The 18,806-nt window shown below is 43.1% G+C and overlaps 1 protein-coding gene and 1 long non-coding RNA gene across 2 annotated transcripts; one reads left to right on the plus strand and one right to left on the minus strand.

Moving 5' to 3' along the window:
• Positions 1-5,716: 5,716 nt before the first annotated feature.
• On the plus strand, positions 5,717-12,113 carry LOC125538278 (cysteine-rich receptor-like protein kinase 44). The gene is made up of 8 exons (XM_048701552.1): positions 5,717-5,956; positions 6,535-6,547; positions 6,871-7,079; positions 7,317-7,533; positions 7,643-7,868; positions 8,023-8,155; positions 8,349-8,507; positions 12,054-12,113. Exons 1-8 carry the CDS (start codon positions 5,717-5,719, stop codon positions 12,111-12,113), a joined length of 1,257 nt encoding a protein of 418 aa, XP_048557509.1.
• Positions 12,114-16,776: 4,663 nt separating this feature from the next.
• Positions 16,777-17,783, minus strand: LOC125534421. Its single transcript, XR_007294482.1, has 2 exons — positions 17,289-17,783; positions 16,777-17,143 (listed from the first exon to the last, which is right to left on the minus strand). It is a non-coding gene; the product is annotated as an uncharacterized LOC125534421 (long non-coding RNA).
• Between the last annotated feature and the right edge of the window lie 1,023 nt (positions 17,784-18,806).

Raw genomic sequence — 18,806 nt, forward strand, 5'->3', positions numbered from 1 at the left:
CAGAAACGGGAACCATGAATACGTACGAAACATGACAATAACGCAGAAAAGGAATATCTGCAAATATAACATAGAACATGCTCTTGTCTATCCAAAAAACTCAGGTTGTGTGCAACCGATGGGAGGGGACAACAGCGGGTGTTGTGGGAAAGGAGCAGTGGCAAGTGGCATGGAGGTTAGGGAGCTTGACGACAATAGCGTGACACGAGGTCGGTGCCAACATAGTCCACAGCCGAGGTTGGGGTGGCGTGGGCCGGAGCTGATCTTGTGACTTCCAGCATCGAGGTTGGGAAGATGAGAGGTGGAGAGAGTGATATATGAAGCAAGAGAGAGCCATGAATGGTCTGTGACTTTCTTTCTGCATGTAATTTGCTAGGTAAAAATATACAAGTATTTTAGCCTGTTTCAATTATTTTAACATTTTTCCGATTTGATGATTATTATTTTGTCAAATATTATTTCAATTATCTTCATATTCTTTTCCATGTGATACTTATATTTTAAGTGACTTGTTTGTCAAATTATTTTGATATATGATTGTTTTCTTTTTCTGCATGGAGCACATGGCCATATTTAAGTCATGTTCTATTTGAATATATGTTTTGTGTTAATGGATGGGAGACAAATGGATCGTGTCAATATCTTTCGAAAGAAAAGACGGTGGACACCCATATCATTATTTCACTGAACTTAGTGAATACATATCCTACCACATAATTTTGGACATATGGACCATGGTTGTTTCTGAATTCAAAGAGCTTTGAGTCGAGCTGTCAAGGCAACCAAATGGCCATGTGGCTTTACCATGACCAACAGCAGGAGCGAGGTGACTTGATAGCACCATGCAAGAAACATGCTGGCACCATGAGGTAATGTCACAAGCACTTGAAGTTGGTGGGAATCATTGAAGCGCCCTTGACACAAGAATATTTGGAATGCCTTTTACAAGAGGACAGAAGAGGGCGCGCTCCTTATGATAATTGTATACAAAATTTCCATGCAGGACTGTGACCTATGGAACCAGTGTTGAGCTGTTGATAAATCTGCTACGTACAAGAACAACTATGTGAAGTGATATCTCTCAAGTCGTGTGAGATTTGGTCAAAACTATAGGGGTAATTTTTTTTTGAATGAACCATGATGATACCTATGTTCTCCTAGAATGAGTGCAAGTCACCTTGATTTTGTTTCATCTGTAAGTATAATTAAGATTGTATTCAACTAGTTACATCACAAATATGTGGTTAGTTTTTTTTGCGGGGAATTATGTGGATAGTTTGATATGGATGACTAACTAGTACACGATATTTATGATTTGCCGGCTCATTACAATTAATGATGATGATGTGGCAGCTACTACTATTGTACCGACCTTCGGCAATATATTGTTCCAAATATTTTGGGTCAAAGTTTGACCATAAATTTACCTAAATGATAACGCTCACACGTGTGACACTTATCAACATGGTCCAAACGCAGTCGATGTTGTTCGATTCATTTGCATGAATATTGCAACAGTTGTCATCTGGGTCGAGAGCCACGTAAGTATCCAGCGTCGTGTGTGTGTTATCATTTAGTACCACACGTGTGGGCGCTCCTCGTACGAACGGACACACGACGCTCGCCCGAATGTGTGGGTGGAACTTCTCTTCACCCACACGATGCTCGCACAATGATAGATGGTAACTACAGTTGTGCATATGTGAAAACTAGTTAATCACACACGGCAACTATGGTTGACCATACATGGCAACTATGATTTGGCCACACGTGGCAACTCCAATTAGTTACACATGGCAACTAAAGTTAATCACACATGACAACTACAGTAATTAAACATGACAACTAGAGTTAATTGCACATGGCAATTAGAGTTAATTACACATGTGTTCACGCTCACGGGGTGGGGGTGAGCAGTTGCCACACAAGGTCGTGTGGGCCGTCGTAGTTGCGCCCGAACTTGTGGGCAATTTTAATATTCGCCCACACAGAGTCGTGTGGGCTAGCTCCTGGGTACGACCGGACGAGTCGTGTGGTCGGATATCCATTGTGCCACATGTGTGGCAGTTATAGGCGTCCTAAATTTATAACAAATAAAAAAGTATAAACTATATGTCATAAAAATTAGGGTGACGCTACGTGTCCGCCGATGGATTATTTTCAAAGATCCGCCACCTTCACAGCCATTTGATCTGGCGTATTCATCAGCCCGGCTCTTTCCTCACAATTGCAACAAAGGCAGTGTTACGGAACCGTTTGCATATATTTCTTGTTGCGGAAACTTTTTCAACGGAGATTTTTGTTGTAGATTTATTTTAGCATTAACTTTTTTGAAACATGTGCGTCATTGCGGACGGACTTCTGCAACACAGATGATATTGCAGAATTTTTTCTCATCTTAATGTTTTTGTAACATGGACGTTGTTGCGAGATGACTTCTGCAACGTAGATGATGTTGCAGAAAAATGGCAGAGGCACGAGTCTAGTGAAGTAGGTCTTGGGCGGCTGATAGAGGTTGCATGTCGTCCGCTTGAACTTGTATCCGATGGCTGCGCGTGTGGCGTAACTATTGTCATGATCAGTTGGGTGATTCTAAATGGTGTTCCTCTTGCAACAAGGCATTTGTTGCAAAAAGTTATATCCTTTAATTTTCTGCAACAAAACCCTTGTTGCAAAACCTTTTCTTCTCTAATCTCCTGCAGCAAGACCCATGCTGCACAACCTCTTCTTCTCTATTTTTCTGCAATAAGACCCTTGTTGCAAAAATTACAACATCTCTGCCGCACCTAATTTTCCGCAACAAGGCGCATGTTGCAAAAATTGCAACAGATCTCTAGCTGTGTCGCGCACTCGTGCAGTCATCGTTCGCTGCCACCATTCTGCAACGACGATATTATTGCAAGAAAAGATGATGAAGAGAAACGTGCAAGGTCAAGCAGGACACGTGTCAAGCAGGGAGGCGGCAAACGCCCCGTGCTACATCTGCTGATCTGAAAAGATGTGGCCAGAAGTAATCCAAAGAGAAGATAAGGCAGCACCCAAAGAGGTGCGCTGGTCCACTTGGACACGCGTTGCGTGGGAGGCGGCGGATGGACGAAAGAAAATCCGCCGGTTGACGCTGAGAGTTTTTCTAAAAATTATACCGTGAAAATCCACTACTATAATTTTTGTAGCATATACATTTTATTTTGTTATTTATGTGGATGGTCAAACTTGGACTCAAAATACAAGGGACCTTAAAAACCCCGTAGGGAGAAACTACTTCCTATATTGTTTTTCTTTTGAGAAATTCGACACGTTATTGATTACGAACATCAATATACAGAGTTCCCAGTTGGAATCCGGAGCAGAATACACAGTACAAGAATTAACGTCAAACTCAGAAGATAGTGCTATCATGTCTCCTGAAGCATTCAGGAAACGGCCAACATGTCTGAAAGACAAAAGTGAGAACGCGGTTGCAGTCTCTTGATATATTGCTACCACCGGACCAACTTCCGTCCCGTCGAAGATGCCGTTTATTATTGTATAAAAAACAGATGTACAATAACCCGTAATTCCTATTATATAGTTGGACATGCTGGCGGAATGCGGATGCCACATGAGGTGAGTGTCTTGAGCAAGTTGGGGCGATTGATGTAGCCGTAGTACACCGGATCCTGCAAGTACGGGCAGATGCAGCCCTCCTGCTCCTGTGCCCGGAGGTTCGAGCAGCACAACGTCGAAGGTGCACTCCAAGGTTCTTCTTTGATGACTGAATCGCAGGGTGCAAGCATATACAACTTAGCACTACACACCAACTTTTGGGGCATCGCACCCCCTGCCACCACCACTACAAACACCACGCACATCGCCAACACCACCGATCTAGCCATGATCTTTGATGTCCGCGACTTATCTCTGTACACAATGCCCTTAAGTTGGTGTGGCGCAAGGTAAGACAAGCACACCACTCGTATTTATAGGCGCAGGAGCGAGGCAGGCAATGTAACGTCTCTAGACCATTTTTTAATAGAAGATTTGGGGCACCTAATCTTGTAAACCTAACTAATCTATATTTATATCTATATCTATCTATATCTAATATCTAATATCTATATCTATATCTATATCTATATCTATACATATACATATACCTAACTAATCTAGATATATACCTTTCTAGAGAGGAGACCCTTGCACGACTTTAGCTAACTGAAGGCCTTCAAGTGTTTATAACAAGGTTCGACGACAAGAAAAAAACAAATAACTAAGTTCGATACAGACCCACGGGGCCAAAGGCTCAAGAGACAAAACATGCACGACACACGACATGACCAGACTGACACATCAACGCACGATGACAGATCAATCTCCATGTTGGTGGCCCTCCTCCCTGAGAGCCTTTGCATGGTGTCTGAGTTTGCCACACATCGCCTCAATAGTAGATGCCTCTGTGGTCTTGTTTAGAGGTTTTCACAGCTATAAGAATGTGGTCATTTTATACAACGCATCAGCTAGGTGTTTAAAAAATGCCTTCGATAAGAGATTTTGTTTCTAATTTGCCATAGGGCACAGGGCAGCATAGAAAAGATAAGCCATGCTAATTTGCGTGGGAGACCCGTGAGCCTACCACTAAGGGTATGAAAAGCAACAAAAGAAGTTTGTGCCCAGCTGCACCTCATAACGTCTTGGACACATCCCCGAAGGAAATGAGCCAAGAATCATTTGAAGAAAATATGATTTGAGCCTTCCATTTTCCCATAGAGCGGGCACATGTCGTCCCCCACTATGTTCAGCTTCTACACTTCACACCCGATGGTAGTCTATTGCGCACAAGCACAACTGCCAAAGAAAAATCTTGATTTTGGTTGGAAAGTAATCTTGATTTTTGTTGGAATGTGTGCTTTCCAGATATCCATTGCTTGGAAAGGAGTGGCATTTTGATGTAGGAATGGTAAGAGAGCTAGTAGAAAACTGCCCAGATGGCTCAAACTTCCGATGAAAAGAATCAGGTTTAGCAGACAGATGAGTGTCCCTAAGCAACGCAACCAGACGACCCCATTCCTCCAACTCTAATGGCCCTAGGGAGCGACAAAACTGAGGGGCCCACCGTCCGTTTTGCGAATTCTCGCTGACCAATGGGTTTGGGTACCGCTAAACTGCAAAGAGTTATGGGAACTAAGAGGTAAATGGATTTGGTCTGAGCCAAACGTCCAACCAAAACACTGTGGGTTGGTCGTTCCCAATTTTGTGCACAACACCAACACGTAGCAGATGGCGGATCTTCGTAATTTATTTCTAAAATTATGATTTGTTATGACATGCGTCCATTGAAACTGGAGCATGTTGAAAGTACTTCTACCCGATGATGTCTAAGCACAGTCCTCCAACGCCCGTCAGAATTTTCGAGGCCCACTTGGCCATCAAGCAGCATTTCCTATGTTTGGTGATGATAATACCGAGGCCCCCAACCTCCTTTGGAGCACAGATGATCTACCAATGCACCATGTGATATTTTTGTTTCTCAAGTTATTTACCCCAAAAGAACCTGCATCTGGCAATATCAAACTTTGCATGAACCGCGTCTTGCAACAAGAAGAAACCCATGGTAAACATTGGGAGACTAGATAAGCAGGCATTGATTAGGGTTGTCTTGCCGCAAGTCGATTGGTACGTGCCAACACATGGTTCAACTCAACGGGCAACTCGATTGGTGATAAAGAGGAAGTCTTCAATGGTCAAATGCTTGTTGGTGAGCGGCATACCAAGATATTTGATTGGGAGGGATCCCAACCTGCGGTTCATAATGTGGGCTGCCCTCAAACGGTCCTCCAGTGGGTACAAGGAGAAGTACCCACTGCACATGACGTGCCTGACGGATAGGCTGACAGAGACAACATACGGGTACACTGGTGCGCCCGGCGTGCCGCTGACCCGTGTCGTGGTGAACCACACCGGTGTGGCGGAGCGCGTGGTGATCTCGATAAAAATAATAGTGTTTTTTTTTTGCTGAGATCACCACACATGTCCTTTCTTCAAAAAAAATTGCATGGAGTTAGAAGACATGAACATTCTTGTTGTCTAATTTTTTGTTTTTTTATATTTTTCTTGATCTTACTATTCATGCAAGTGTATATGTGCCTAAGCTCAGAAACACAACCCTGGAAATTGAATTGACTTACGTCGATGATACTCCCTCCGGTCCTTTTTACTCTGCACATTGGATTTGCCGAAAGTCAAACTTTGCTAAGTTTGACCAAATTTATATTAGAAATTATTAGCATCTATAATATCTAATAAATATAATATGAAAATATATTCCAAGATGAATCTAATGATATTGGTGTTGTTATGTGAATGTCTGTAATTTTTTATATAAACTTGGTCAAAGTTGAATGAGATTGACTCCGGAAAAATCTAATATGCAGAGTAAAAAGGACCGGAGGGAGTAGTAAAGAAAATAAGTGCTTCATCAATTCATCATTTTGGTAAGAGCAACATCTTTTACTGTCTTTCAATTTCTTTTACTGTAATTCTTTGCTGCTTTTGTAGCTTAATGGAAAAGGTTCAGTTGGGCTTACACCTATATAGGCATTTCCAACAAAAAATAAGATTGACACATTTGTGCAAATACAAAAAGGAAATTTTAACTTTTAAAGGAATTTTTTAAATTTCCAAAGTTGACTTGTCATAACACATAACAGGTGAGCCATCTGTGTCCAAGTTACCAAGTTTGATTGCTATTGTCGGTGTATCTGTGGCCGTAGCCTTGATCATCATTCTGGCTCTCCTTGCTTTCTGGTTTTGTATCTGGAGACCACGGCACGGATCAGGTAAACGCTGGACTGTATAAACACATCTGTATTTCCTTCTTTTACTATTCTGAAGGAGGGATGCAATCTCACATGCCTAATTATTTTCCAGTACCCAATGGTCCAAGAGGTACAGATGATGTAGCTCTTGATAATCGTCCTCCAAATATTGCTTCGCCCATGACGCCCATCGGTTCAATTAGTCTTTCTATTATAAGACGTGCCACAGAAGATTTCTCTATAGGAAGAAAAATTGGTGAAGGGGGATTTAGCACTGTCTACATGGTATTAATTATTCTCGTACATTTGTCACAGATTGAATGAGTACTCCCTCGGTACCAAAATATAAGACGTTTTTTATACTCCCTTAGTATCAAAAAACATCTTATATTTTGATACAGAGGGGGTATAACAGAAGATAATACAATCATACATTCCAATGGCAACATGCAGTAGTAGTTAATTGTATACTGCATATATATGCTTAATCTACATCGTAACATGGTACTGTATAATCACCAGGGACAGCTAGACGATGGTAAAGTGATTGCTGTAAAGAGGCTCAATGCGTCTCTTCTTACAGATAAAGGCAAGCGAGATTTCTCAAGGGAAATGGAAGTGATGTCAACGCTCACGCACGTCAATCTTGCTGAACTCCTCTACTATTGCCAGGAAGGAATTGAGTGGATACTACTCTACGAGTGGATGGAGAATTCAAGTTTGGATCGCCATATATTTCGTACTCGCTGCAATGCTGCCAATGTATCCCATGGTAATCTATCATTACAAATGTAATCCGCAACTATTCTCATCTATTTTGCCTCACACACAGCTATTTGGAAATGCAGGAGAACAAAGCAGGCCCCGCTCTTTACTGAATTGGGAGCAAAGATTGGAAATAATTCAGGGGATCGCTAAAGGTGTTGAATATCTTCATGTCAAGAGTGTCATTCACAGGGATCTAAAACCTGGAAATATACTTCTGAGTGATACGTGGAATTCTAAGATAGCAGACTTTGCCACCGCGAAGCTGTTTATTGATGAGGAGACAAATCCAACATTAGTATTCACGCCGTATGATTGAAATTTCCAACTCAATGTTTCATATTCAAGATAGACAAATAGACATGGACCATATATATATATATATATATATATATGAGTATTCCTTTTCCAGTTTCTCTATCCCCAGGAAATCAATTAACTCCATGTTTTGTGTTAAATGAAGAGGATATGCGGCTCCAGAGTATTCATGGGAAGGGGCCCTGACGTACAAGTGTGATGTATATAGCTTTGGAGTCGTCTTGCTGGAGATAATCAGTGGCAAAAGGAGAACAAACATGCCAATGCTCCTTCTACATGTAAGTTTGCTCATGATAAAACATACTCTAATTTCTTCCCACTGAAACGGACGCCACTAACTATGAACGAGTAATCTTTGTTTAGCACTTCAGATTGCTATACAGCAGTATCCCAACATACGTTACCCATCCACACATAGCCACATCGATAAACAAGCACTACTCTGTATAACCAAGTTTTTTTTCCTTGCAGGCCTGGGAACTGTGGAATGAAAGTAGGAGTAGGGAGCTTTTTGATCGGGAAGAGGCTGCACCTAGAGGTGAGGTCTTGTCAGGGCTAGCCAGATGTATCCAGATTGGCCTTCTCTGCGTGCAGCATTTGCCCGAGCACAGGCCTCACATGTCTGAAGTTGTGAGATGGCTAGCCGACACCGGCCCACGACCCCCTGAGCCATGGAGACCCACACCAAACAGCGGAGCAGCACCCGACACACAACCCGGACCGAGCAGGACCTTCTTACAGGGGCTATTTTGCTCGTGCGGACGCGCCTCCGCAAGCCCAGGCACGGAGGCTACGGTATAGTGCTCGGGTCTATCATGTCGAGGGTGTGGCAGTGCAAGAGAAATAAGCCTAAACTAAAACTTGAGGATGTGGCAGTGCAAGAGAAATAAGCCTAAACTAAAACTTACTACTAGTCCGGGTCCATGCCTATGACTTGCGGCATGAATTTTGTGTTTTATGTTTGTACTTTAACATATCGTCTATGTTTTCCTATCTGAATTCATGTTTGTTCAGAGTACGACGAGATTGTTGGGAGTTACTGCCAGGTAAACGATGTTTTATTCTTGTACTTTAGCTATGAGAACAATAATAATTGGCATAGCAAGTAGAAAGTGGGGCAAATGTTTTGTATGTACAACTTCCATACACCTCTTGTCGAATCCAAGTAGATATGGCCTTATCTGAATTTGTGCTTGTGCGAGCTACAGACAGAATTGTTGGAATTTTCTTATGTGAATAATAGTTGACGCACACCAAGTAGAATGTGGGGCAAATGTTTTGTATATGTCACTTCCATACCTCTTACCAAATCCTGCCTTCATGATTTGGAAACAATAGCAGACGTAACACTACAAAGTGAATTGCTAGGCAGGCCACTTGGCCGGGCACAGCATTCAGAGCTGACTCCAGTTCTCATGTGCTTTAAAAAAAGATTGAATCGAGATACTCCCAAGACGAGCCAAAGAAGAAATAAAAATACACGCACACCATGTCGGTGTGGAAAGACGCTAGGGGCAAATATGCCGGCATGTGGAGCCAGGCATACAATCATTTGACCATTTCTGTTGGGAATAGCTGACCACACTTGTCGCGTGGTTGCTAATAACTCCTGCCGTGTGGTTTATAAACTGACCTAACTTAATCTAGTTAAGCAGTATGGTTTTTTTTTGAGTAACGGCCCACTCTTTATTGATTAAAGTCCACAGAAAGTGGAATCACACGTACGTCATGAGGTTGGTCAAACCACACATGACGCTCCGGAGCTAAGTTTAAAGCAAACCTTGCTAACTTATGTGCCTCTACATTATTGTTCCTACTTTTATAAACAAAATTACAAGAAAAAGAGATACTTCTAGCTACAATTTCTTTGATGATTGCCACATGTTTGCCCCTGCTACCTTGCTGGATGTCAGCAACCACCTGCTTCGCATCTGAAGCCACCGCAAACTGTTGGAGAAGAAGGTCCTCAGCAGTGCATAGTGCCTCTCTGCACGCCATAGCTTCCAGACTAGCTGGGTCATCCACGCCTTGCACCACGGTTGCTGAGCTTCCCAGATAATTTCCATTCGAGTCTCGGCATACCACTGCAGCTGAGCCACCTCTCCCTACTCTCACTGCCGCGTCTACATTGATTTTTGCATGATTCAAAGGTGGTGCTCGAGGACGTCTACCTGCGTTGACTGTGTGTCTCGCGGCTGGTGCTGATGCCAACTTCTTGTCCTTCCCATTAACAATTTCCAGGTCAGCCAGGTATCTTGATATGAAAGAGAATATAGTTTGTGCACTCTGGAAAACTCCCTCATGAATGGCTTTCCTCCTTACTGTCCATATAGCCCACATCGTCACTGCAAGTTTCACAAAATGGTCATGTGATAATGTTTCAATCTGTGAGAAAAGCCAAAGCTTTGCATGTCGCTCTATGTCGGATGCCACTGCTTGCACTACCTCCTCCTCTGATAAGGCCCAAGTGCATCTAGACATGGTACACTCACTCAACGAGTGCCTCCATGAATCTAGAGCCCCACATATACCGCAAACTGAGGTAGATGACATATGTCGTTTGGAACGTACATCTTCCGTGGGCAGCGATTGTTTTGATAACCTCCATAGGAACATCTTTACTTTGGCTGGTACTTTAATGTTCCATAATGATTTCCATTGCTTCTCCTCTCCCCTCTCACTTGAGGTACTCGTTGATCCCTCTAGTCATGCCTCCCTTCTTTGCTTTGTCGCCACCAACATATTATACGCAGATTTTACTGAGAAATGACCCTTCTTCTCAAAGTGCCAGCACCAAAAATCCGAGACATTACTTGTGCACACGGGTATTCCTGCTATCACCGTTGCGTCGAAAGGGAAGAACACTTGGCGGACCTTCTGCATGTCCCAAGATGTCGTGGTGTGATCTATCAGCTCAGTGACACGTTGAGGTGGGTCATGTTTCAAACACCCATATGGTCTCAACATCTCATCCCTCAGCAACCAATTTTCTGACCATATCATTGTATCTTCCCCATTACCAATTCTCTTTATCAGGCCCTGAGAAAGAACATCTCTTCCATCGACTATTGCTCTCCAAATCTGGCTTGGATGGGAACCCAAATTTGCTTCTAGAATTGTTTGCCCCGGGTAATATACCCCCCTCAGAATTCGGGCACTCAGCGACTCCGGGTTCTGCAGCAGACGCCATGCTTGTCGGGCAAGAAGTGACAAATTAAAAAGTTCAAAGTCTTTGAAACCTAAACCTCCCATGCCTTTTGGTTTTGTCATCTCTTTCCATGACACCCAATGGGGTTTCCTCTTACCATCCTTGCTGCCCCACCAAAATTTCCGGATCAGCATATTGAGGTGTTCACAAAGCCCTCTTGGTAGCCGAAAGCATGACATGGAATACACTGGCACGGCCTGAGCCACTGCTTTGACAAGCACTTCTTTCCCTGCCGTGGACAAAGTCATCTCAATCCATCCTTGGATCTTGCTCCAAAGTCGATCCTTCAAGTATTTAAATGCTCCGTTCTTTGATGATCCAATATCAGATGGCATTCCCAAATACTTTTCATTCAAGGTCTCATTGGGGACTGCAAGTATTCCTTTTATTTCTTGTTGTACCAAGTCAGGAACCCCTTTGCTAAAAAATATAGATGACTTTGCATAATTTATCCGTTGACCTGTGGCTTGGCAATATATATCCAAAACCTGGTTTACCTCATTTGCTCCCACACTATTGGCCTTGAAAAACAGCAGGCTGTCATCAGCGAATAAAAGATGGTTTACTGATGGCGCCGAGGGTGCCACTTGTAACCCACTCAAGTTGGATGACTCTCTTCTAGATTTTAGGAGGCACGAAAGGCCATCTGCTGCTAACAAGAACAAGTATGGGGATATTGGGTCCCCCTGGCGGATTCCACGAGAAGGCTGGAACTCCTGTAATTTCTTCCCATTAAACATTACTGAAAACTGTACTGAGCATACCAGATTCATCACAATATCCACCCATCTTGCATTGAAACCTAGTTTTAACATAATGGCTCTGAGATAGGGCCACTCAACTCGATCGTATGCCTTCATCATATCAAGTTTCAGGGGCACAAGATTGGTGCTTCTTTGCCCTATTGCGTTTCATAAAATGCAAACATTCATAAGCTGTGATAATGTTGTCAATGATTAACCTGCCAGGAACAAAAGCTGATTGCTCCTCTGAAACAATTTCTGGCAGCACTTGCTTCAAACGATTAGAGATCACCTTAGATGCTATCTTGTAGAGAACATTACACAGACTTATTGGCCGGAACTGAGTTAAAAGAGTAGGATTTTTTTACCTTCGGGATAAGCACCAAGATTGTTTTGTTTATGCACTCGGCTGATTCTGTCCCATCCACTATCCTTAACACCACCTTAGTAATCTCCTCACCGCATACATCCCAATGACGCTGGAAGAATTTGCTGGGAAGCCATCGGGCCCCGGTGCTTTTGTGGGGAACATTTGATAAAGAGCTGTCTTGACTTCTTCCTGTCTATATGGCGCGTTCAAAAGATCGTTCATAGCTTGTGTTACCTTGACCGGAACTGTATCTAGTACCAAGTTCATGCCTTGCACTCCTTCAGATGTATACAGAGTCTTATCGAACTCGTTAGTCATCTCCTCCATCTCAGTTTGATCTGTGGTGGCATGCCCATCCGGTCTTTGCAAGGATTTAACCTGGTTCTTTCGACGACGACGACTTGCACGTAAGTGGAAAAAGTATGTGTTCTTATCTCCATGCGCAAGCCACTCCAGCCGTGCCCTCTGTCGCCATAAGATTTCTTCCCGATGATAGAGCTCCACAAGACGATCCAAAATCTTGGTCTCCAAGTGAGACGGTCCTGTTCTGCTAGGGAGCAGTCGAAGGGTTTCCAATTCCTTTTTTAATCTTTGTATCTCTGACCGTACACTGCCAAAATGCTGCCGATCCCAATTCCCGAGGTCACTAGCCACTCGGTGCAATTTGTCTTGCATGGCCTGTACTGTCTCTCCTTCGGACGCCGCCCAGGAGGTTCCCACCAGGTCGAAAAGTGATTGGTCACGCTCCCACATCAGCTCATATTTAAAACCACGGGGCCCTCTGCTGCATGCGCCATGCACGTCGTTGATTATCAGCTCTATCGGCACATGATCCGAGCCTGCTGCTGTTCTATGTTTCAGTTCAGAGTTTGGGAATGCTAGTGACCACTCAGGGTTTACCACACAGCGATCCAAACGCACCCTGGTGAAGGTGCCCCCTGCCACTTTCTTCTCGAAGGTCCATGTCAAGCCCGAGTACCCAATATCAATAAGCCCGCAGGTGTCCAGAGCATCTTTAAAAGCTTCCATCTATGCTCGAGTGCGATTCCCCACGCCATCATGCTCGGACGCATGAAGCACTTCGTTAAAATCTCCCATTACAGCCGGGAAAATATCTAGTGCTACCAAGCCTTAGGTGCTCCCATGATACGGGCTTCTGGGCTGTCGGATTCTCGAATCGGACGGCTCTCAATTACTTGGCAACACTTGTAAAAAAGCCTCCGAAACGTCTAAAATTTGCGTATAGGTCCAGCAGATTCAACATCTCCCGGATGCCGTCGGATCTAAGAATCCGACGGTCCAAATGCCCGTATCATGGTAGCATTTAAGCGTCGGGAGCACCAGATACTCTCCCCATTACAGCCCACGGTAGTCCTCCACTTCCAACTATCCCTCGCAACATGTCCCAAGTTTTGTATCTTTCTGATACTTGAGCTTCACCGTAAACAAAAGTCAGCCGTATACGTGTGTCCATGAGATCATCGACCAACACATCAATATGATACTCCGAGTAGCCATTAACCTCTACTTTTATTTCATCATTCCAGAAGATTCCAAGCCCACCGCTCCTTCCGGAGCTGCTTACAGCAAAACTATTAGTAAAACCTATGCTACCAGCTAAACTCTCCACTCGAGTCCTCTCTACTTGAGTTTCAAGAATACAAAGAATGGAGGGAGCAAATTGCTTTGCCAGATCGCGAGGCTCACGAACTGTCGCGGGTTTGCCCGCCCCGCGGCAGTTCTAGCATAGGGTACTCATTGGTCCTGGCGGCGCCCCTCAATGGAGCCCGCCAATTTCTTCACGACATTCCCCGGCACTTCGTTTTCCTTGACATCAACCTTGGTCCATTTTGGATCTCTCTTGGGTGGAGGGCTAACAACACCTCCATTAACCGCAACTATAGCCAGTTGGTTGTTCTTCTGTCCTTCAACACCGACTCCCCTCTTTCTGCTTGGATCCTCAGTCACCATATCTTCCTGGACATCTTCGGTCTCATCCCCTTCAAACTGTTCTGCCATACTCGCATCTCTGCTACCATAGCGTGACTGATCGCCCCCATGGCCTGGTTCTGATCCTCTTCCACGTCCCGTTCGGCCACCCCGGCGTCCGCTTCTTCTGCCTCGTCCTCCTCCTGGGCCCTGTCCAGTGCGCATAGCCCATGAAGCCCTAAGGTTTTTGAAAACCAGGGATGCCGGAGGGTGAATTCCATTACCATGTTCTTTGAACAGGTGCCCCAGCATACCGCACATGGCACACAAGTCCGGGAGTTTCTCATATCTAACCCTGTAGATCTGACGCTTGCCTTCCCGAATAAAAGAGACTGCGTTCTTGAGGGGCTTCATGACGTTTATCCGGACCCAAACTCGATGAAAGTTTCCAGCAGAATCCTGAGACTGTGGCTCTGTGAAAAGCACCTCACCCACCTTAGCAGCAAGAGAGGGTATTAGATGGGCGTACAAGGGGGGCACATCATGAATCTGAGCCCAAATTTCAATAGTATCCAGTTGGACAGTCGAGGGTTTTGCCAGGCCGTCATATGGCTTCAGTATGACAGTCTCCCCTCGAAAGTGCCATGGTCCTTCTTGCATCACCCTCTCCCAATCTCCTAGGTAGGAGAATTGCACCGTGTACAGATTTTCCTCGAGTGGCTTGAAAATCACCTCCTGAGCAAGGTCCCACGCTGATCTCATGTCCCGAAAGAACCAGTATTGGGAGTAGGTTTTGGCAGAGTGTACTTTTGCAAGAGCTATCCACCTTGCCGCCCCCTCTGGTTCTTCATCCTCATCAAAAACCACATCATCTAGGTCTTCCTCACGCATACCTAGCTCTTTCATCAACAGATTCACGTCATCGATCTCAGCTGCTCCGGCCGTAGCCGATCCTAAAGCCTCATGCGACGCCATCCTCAAAACCCTAACCCGATTGGATCTGATCGGGCTTTCTGACGGAACCCTACCCCTCTGCCCCGCCCCGCCACACTCCTAGGAGACGGAGGGCGCAGCAAGACGCGCCCCCATCCTAGAGATCGGCTGGTGGGGAGAGAATCAGAGGTTGGGGACGATGGTCTCGACGGCGGCGAGAGAGTCGCCCCGGGAGGATAAAACCCTAACGTGAGGGAAAACGGCAGTATATGGTACTAATAACGAAAACAACATTGCCGCTACACACCTCCGTAGTTGGGCCACCGCACCGTTCTCTTTCGGGTGTCCTAGCCTGTAGCCTTTCCGCACATGGGCCAGGCCCAACAGCGCAACGAGAGGTGCTCCTGTCCCAGGACAACGCGTAGTACACCTAAAAAAAGATAACACATAGTTTTTTCTTTTGCATTTTCCCTATTTTCTCACTTCTTTGTTTCGTTTTCTTTGTTCTCTACTCTTTTGGGGGAATTTATATTTTTTTTTCATACTAGTACAAATGCCCGTGCGTTGCAACGGGCTTGGAATCTTGCAAACCTGCTCCATGTGTCATTAGGTACAATTTCTTTTTTTAGTTGGAATCGCTGTGATTTATTAACCAGCGTTATAACACACGCCGGTGGGACATGGAACCATATTTTACAAAACTTATTCGTACAACCTTCCTTAGCTAAAAGATGGGCAACTTTGTTTGCTAAACGACGCACCCAGCAAACCTTGGACTCTGCAAAGTCCTGAGGAATTTATTTGTCATTACACACCATTTTTATATTCAGTTCCAATAAATGTTTGTATTAATGTTGCACTGATGATTGCTTCTCGGTTTTTTTTTTCATTAAGAAGCCACCTTGGCATTCTTCTGATTGAAGAGTAGTTTATGGAATAGTCTCTGAATCAGTTTTCTTTTTTTTTTTCAGAAAACACAGTTTTTTTAAAAAAATACTTTATTAAATCTTTTAGAAAATAGTGAGTTTTTTGGAACATTTCTAAATGCATATTTTTAAATGGAACAACTTTTTGGAATTTTGACCAGTTTTTAAAAAGTGTGAATATATATAACTTTGTACTTATTATAAAAATATTTTAACCATGTTGATTTTTTTAGATATAAAAGTTTGTTGTTTGGTTGGGAATCCTTATTCTTGTATTTTTCATTATTTGGGCTTGGCCCAAACAAATTCGCTTGACATATACACTTCACGTACACAAAGAACACTTTGGTATTAAAAAAAAAGGAGTGTCTATATTACAATCGACTGAAATTGAATTGGCCTTCTATCAAATATGCCAACCAGTAACAATCTGACACAAATGGAAAATAAAAACTTGACCGGAAATACATGCACTACAAACATGGCACATGTATGTATGATCTACGCGCTCTATGATCCATAAGCAAGCAATGAAAGGGCTCAAAAAGCAACACTGCCACGTCAGTACTCTCACGACCTTCTCCAAGTTATTGACAGTTTTGTTTTCTTCACAACACTTATGGAAGAATACCTGAAATTCTCATGGCATTGTCAAGGATCTGAATTTGCTTGAAACAGGAACAATTCACAGAAAATAACTTACTCAACTACCAGGACAGACAAGATGCTACAGTAAACCAGTTTGATGATACAGGACTGTACAACCCTGTAACTGTAAGTTACAGCAATGTACAACAAGACATCAAGCTACATAAAGCTTCAGACAATGTACAGCAAGACAGCAAGCTACATAAAGTTTCTCTACATAAAGCTTGTATTGATCCAGCTTCTTCAAATCCCTGGAAAGTATGACTTCTTGACAATCTAAGCTTGGACAAGGTAATTAAGAAATATCAAGTAGAGAAAATGATATGTAAACACATATTCAGGTTGCATCAGCAACAAAAATTCCTGAAGAAAATAAATAAATAAAAAGCATACACTTGCTGCATTGCTGCAAGTTAGCTGAAGATGAAGGATCCATCATGTTATGGGGAAATTCATACACTTCAGACAATGTGCCACATGTGTGGAACATAAAGAGAGTAATAATGAAGCTGAGAAAAGCATGGATAACCATCAGTTACGGCAACCTGAAAACGAAAATGAGTATTTAAATGAAGAGGGTAATGCTTGGAAAATGGAAATACTGTAGCACACGAAGGAAATGTCATGAACACTGAGAGCATTATAATGCCGCACCTGGAAATGGAGTTCAACAGAAGAGAAGGACAAGAATTCTTCGAGTTCTATTTGATTGTCGCCGGATTCTCAGTTACCAATGTTGCAGCATCGAGAACAGCAAACAAGAAGAGGTACAATGAATATAAAAGAATCACAATGAACTGTAACGAACATGGCAAAACAAAAGAAGTAGAAGGAGAAAGTATAGTACCTATTAGGAGGACAACAGTTATAGCAAAATCAGAGTGCTAGGTAGTGATGGTGATCTCAGAAAGCGGTGGCCACTGGAAAATTCACTATCATCTCACTGTAAAAAAACAGTCTCAAAAGAACTACTAAAATTTACAGAAGCCATAGGACCATAAATCCATCATCAATGTATTATAAATTAAACACCAAGAAACTATAATATACATTCAGACAAATTCATGTGATCAAGCATTCTATATGAACTCACTGTACGAACAACAATGATACACTATATGGAGCTACAGCTTCTAGAATAGATTACAAAATCTACCATCACCATACTATATGGAGCTACAGCTTCTAGAATAAATCCACCATCACCATACTGTAAATTCAAAATCTATAGGACAATGTAAATCCACCATCACCATATTGTAAATATGCAGCCAGATTAGTTTGTGTGATGAAGCATTCTATATCAGCTCACTGTACAAACAACAGTCACCAACTTTGTGGAGTAACTGTAAATTACAAAATCTATAAGACAGTAAATCCAACATCAGGACCTTGTAAATTCAACATCAAGGTACTGCATATGCATTCAAACTAATTCCAGTAATTATATATGCATTCAAACAACATTAGCATTCTTGTAAACTGAAAACAACATTGCTGGTTACCTATTACACGTTCCAGAAACAAAATTATATGATGATACTCATATCTATCAGACAAACTTTGGGCTATTGTGTAATAGCATGGTTCAGATTAGCTGCTTCAAATCACAGGGGTCAGAGAAACAAACTGACTCTCCTTTTGGCTATTGTGCAGTAGCATGGTTCAGTTCAACTGCTTGACCAAAACAAGTCCGAATTAGTATTACTCGAGTAGTTTGAATGATGTACTTTGGCTACACGGTCAGATGTAATTCCGATGAAGTCGGCAGTACAGAGAAATTCCGGCCAGGTTGGCAGAACAGTGAGATTTCCATGACTTTGGCAGAACGGCAAGACACCAATGTCGAGCATGGACGAAACGACGCAATTGGGTTGGGGCTTCGGTCGAGGGAGTGGATGTGTATTTATATGTGTTCGGCCTCTTGAACGGCCAAAGCAGTCCCTGCCAGACACCCGATGGGCACACGAAGGATTGGATCAAGACAAACACATTGCAATCCAGTATGTGGAAGGCAAAGCATAGAGATAAAAACTACCAATACATATGTCTCGAAAGTGAGTCACTAATAAGATGAGAAAGCTAGGATGCTTGTGGTAGAATATATGTACCTTTCATTGCTACACCTGCCATTATCTAAAATGAGAAAGTAAGTCATATCAGTAAGTGTGG

Source organism: Triticum urartu, chromosome 2 (assembly GCF_003073215.2).
Source record: "Triticum urartu cultivar G1812 chromosome 2, Tu2.1, whole genome shotgun sequence".
Taxonomy (NCBI): domain Eukaryota; kingdom Viridiplantae; phylum Streptophyta; class Magnoliopsida; order Poales; family Poaceae; genus Triticum; species Triticum urartu.

Excerpts from the sequence above, each read along its gene's own strand:
- LOC125538278 (XM_048701552.1), top strand. The coding sequence starts at position 5,717 with ATGGTCAAATGCTTGTTGGTGAGCGGCATACCAAGATATTTGATTGGG. Across the intron at positions 7,534-7,642 it reads TTTGGATCGCCATATATTTC|GAGAACAAAGCAGGCCCCGC; the intron begins GTACTCGCTGCA and ends TTGGAAATGCAG. Across the intron at positions 8,508-12,053 it reads GGCCTCACATGTCTGAAGTT|GAACAAAAGCTGATTGCTCC; the intron begins GTGAGATGGCTA and ends TTAACCTGCCAG.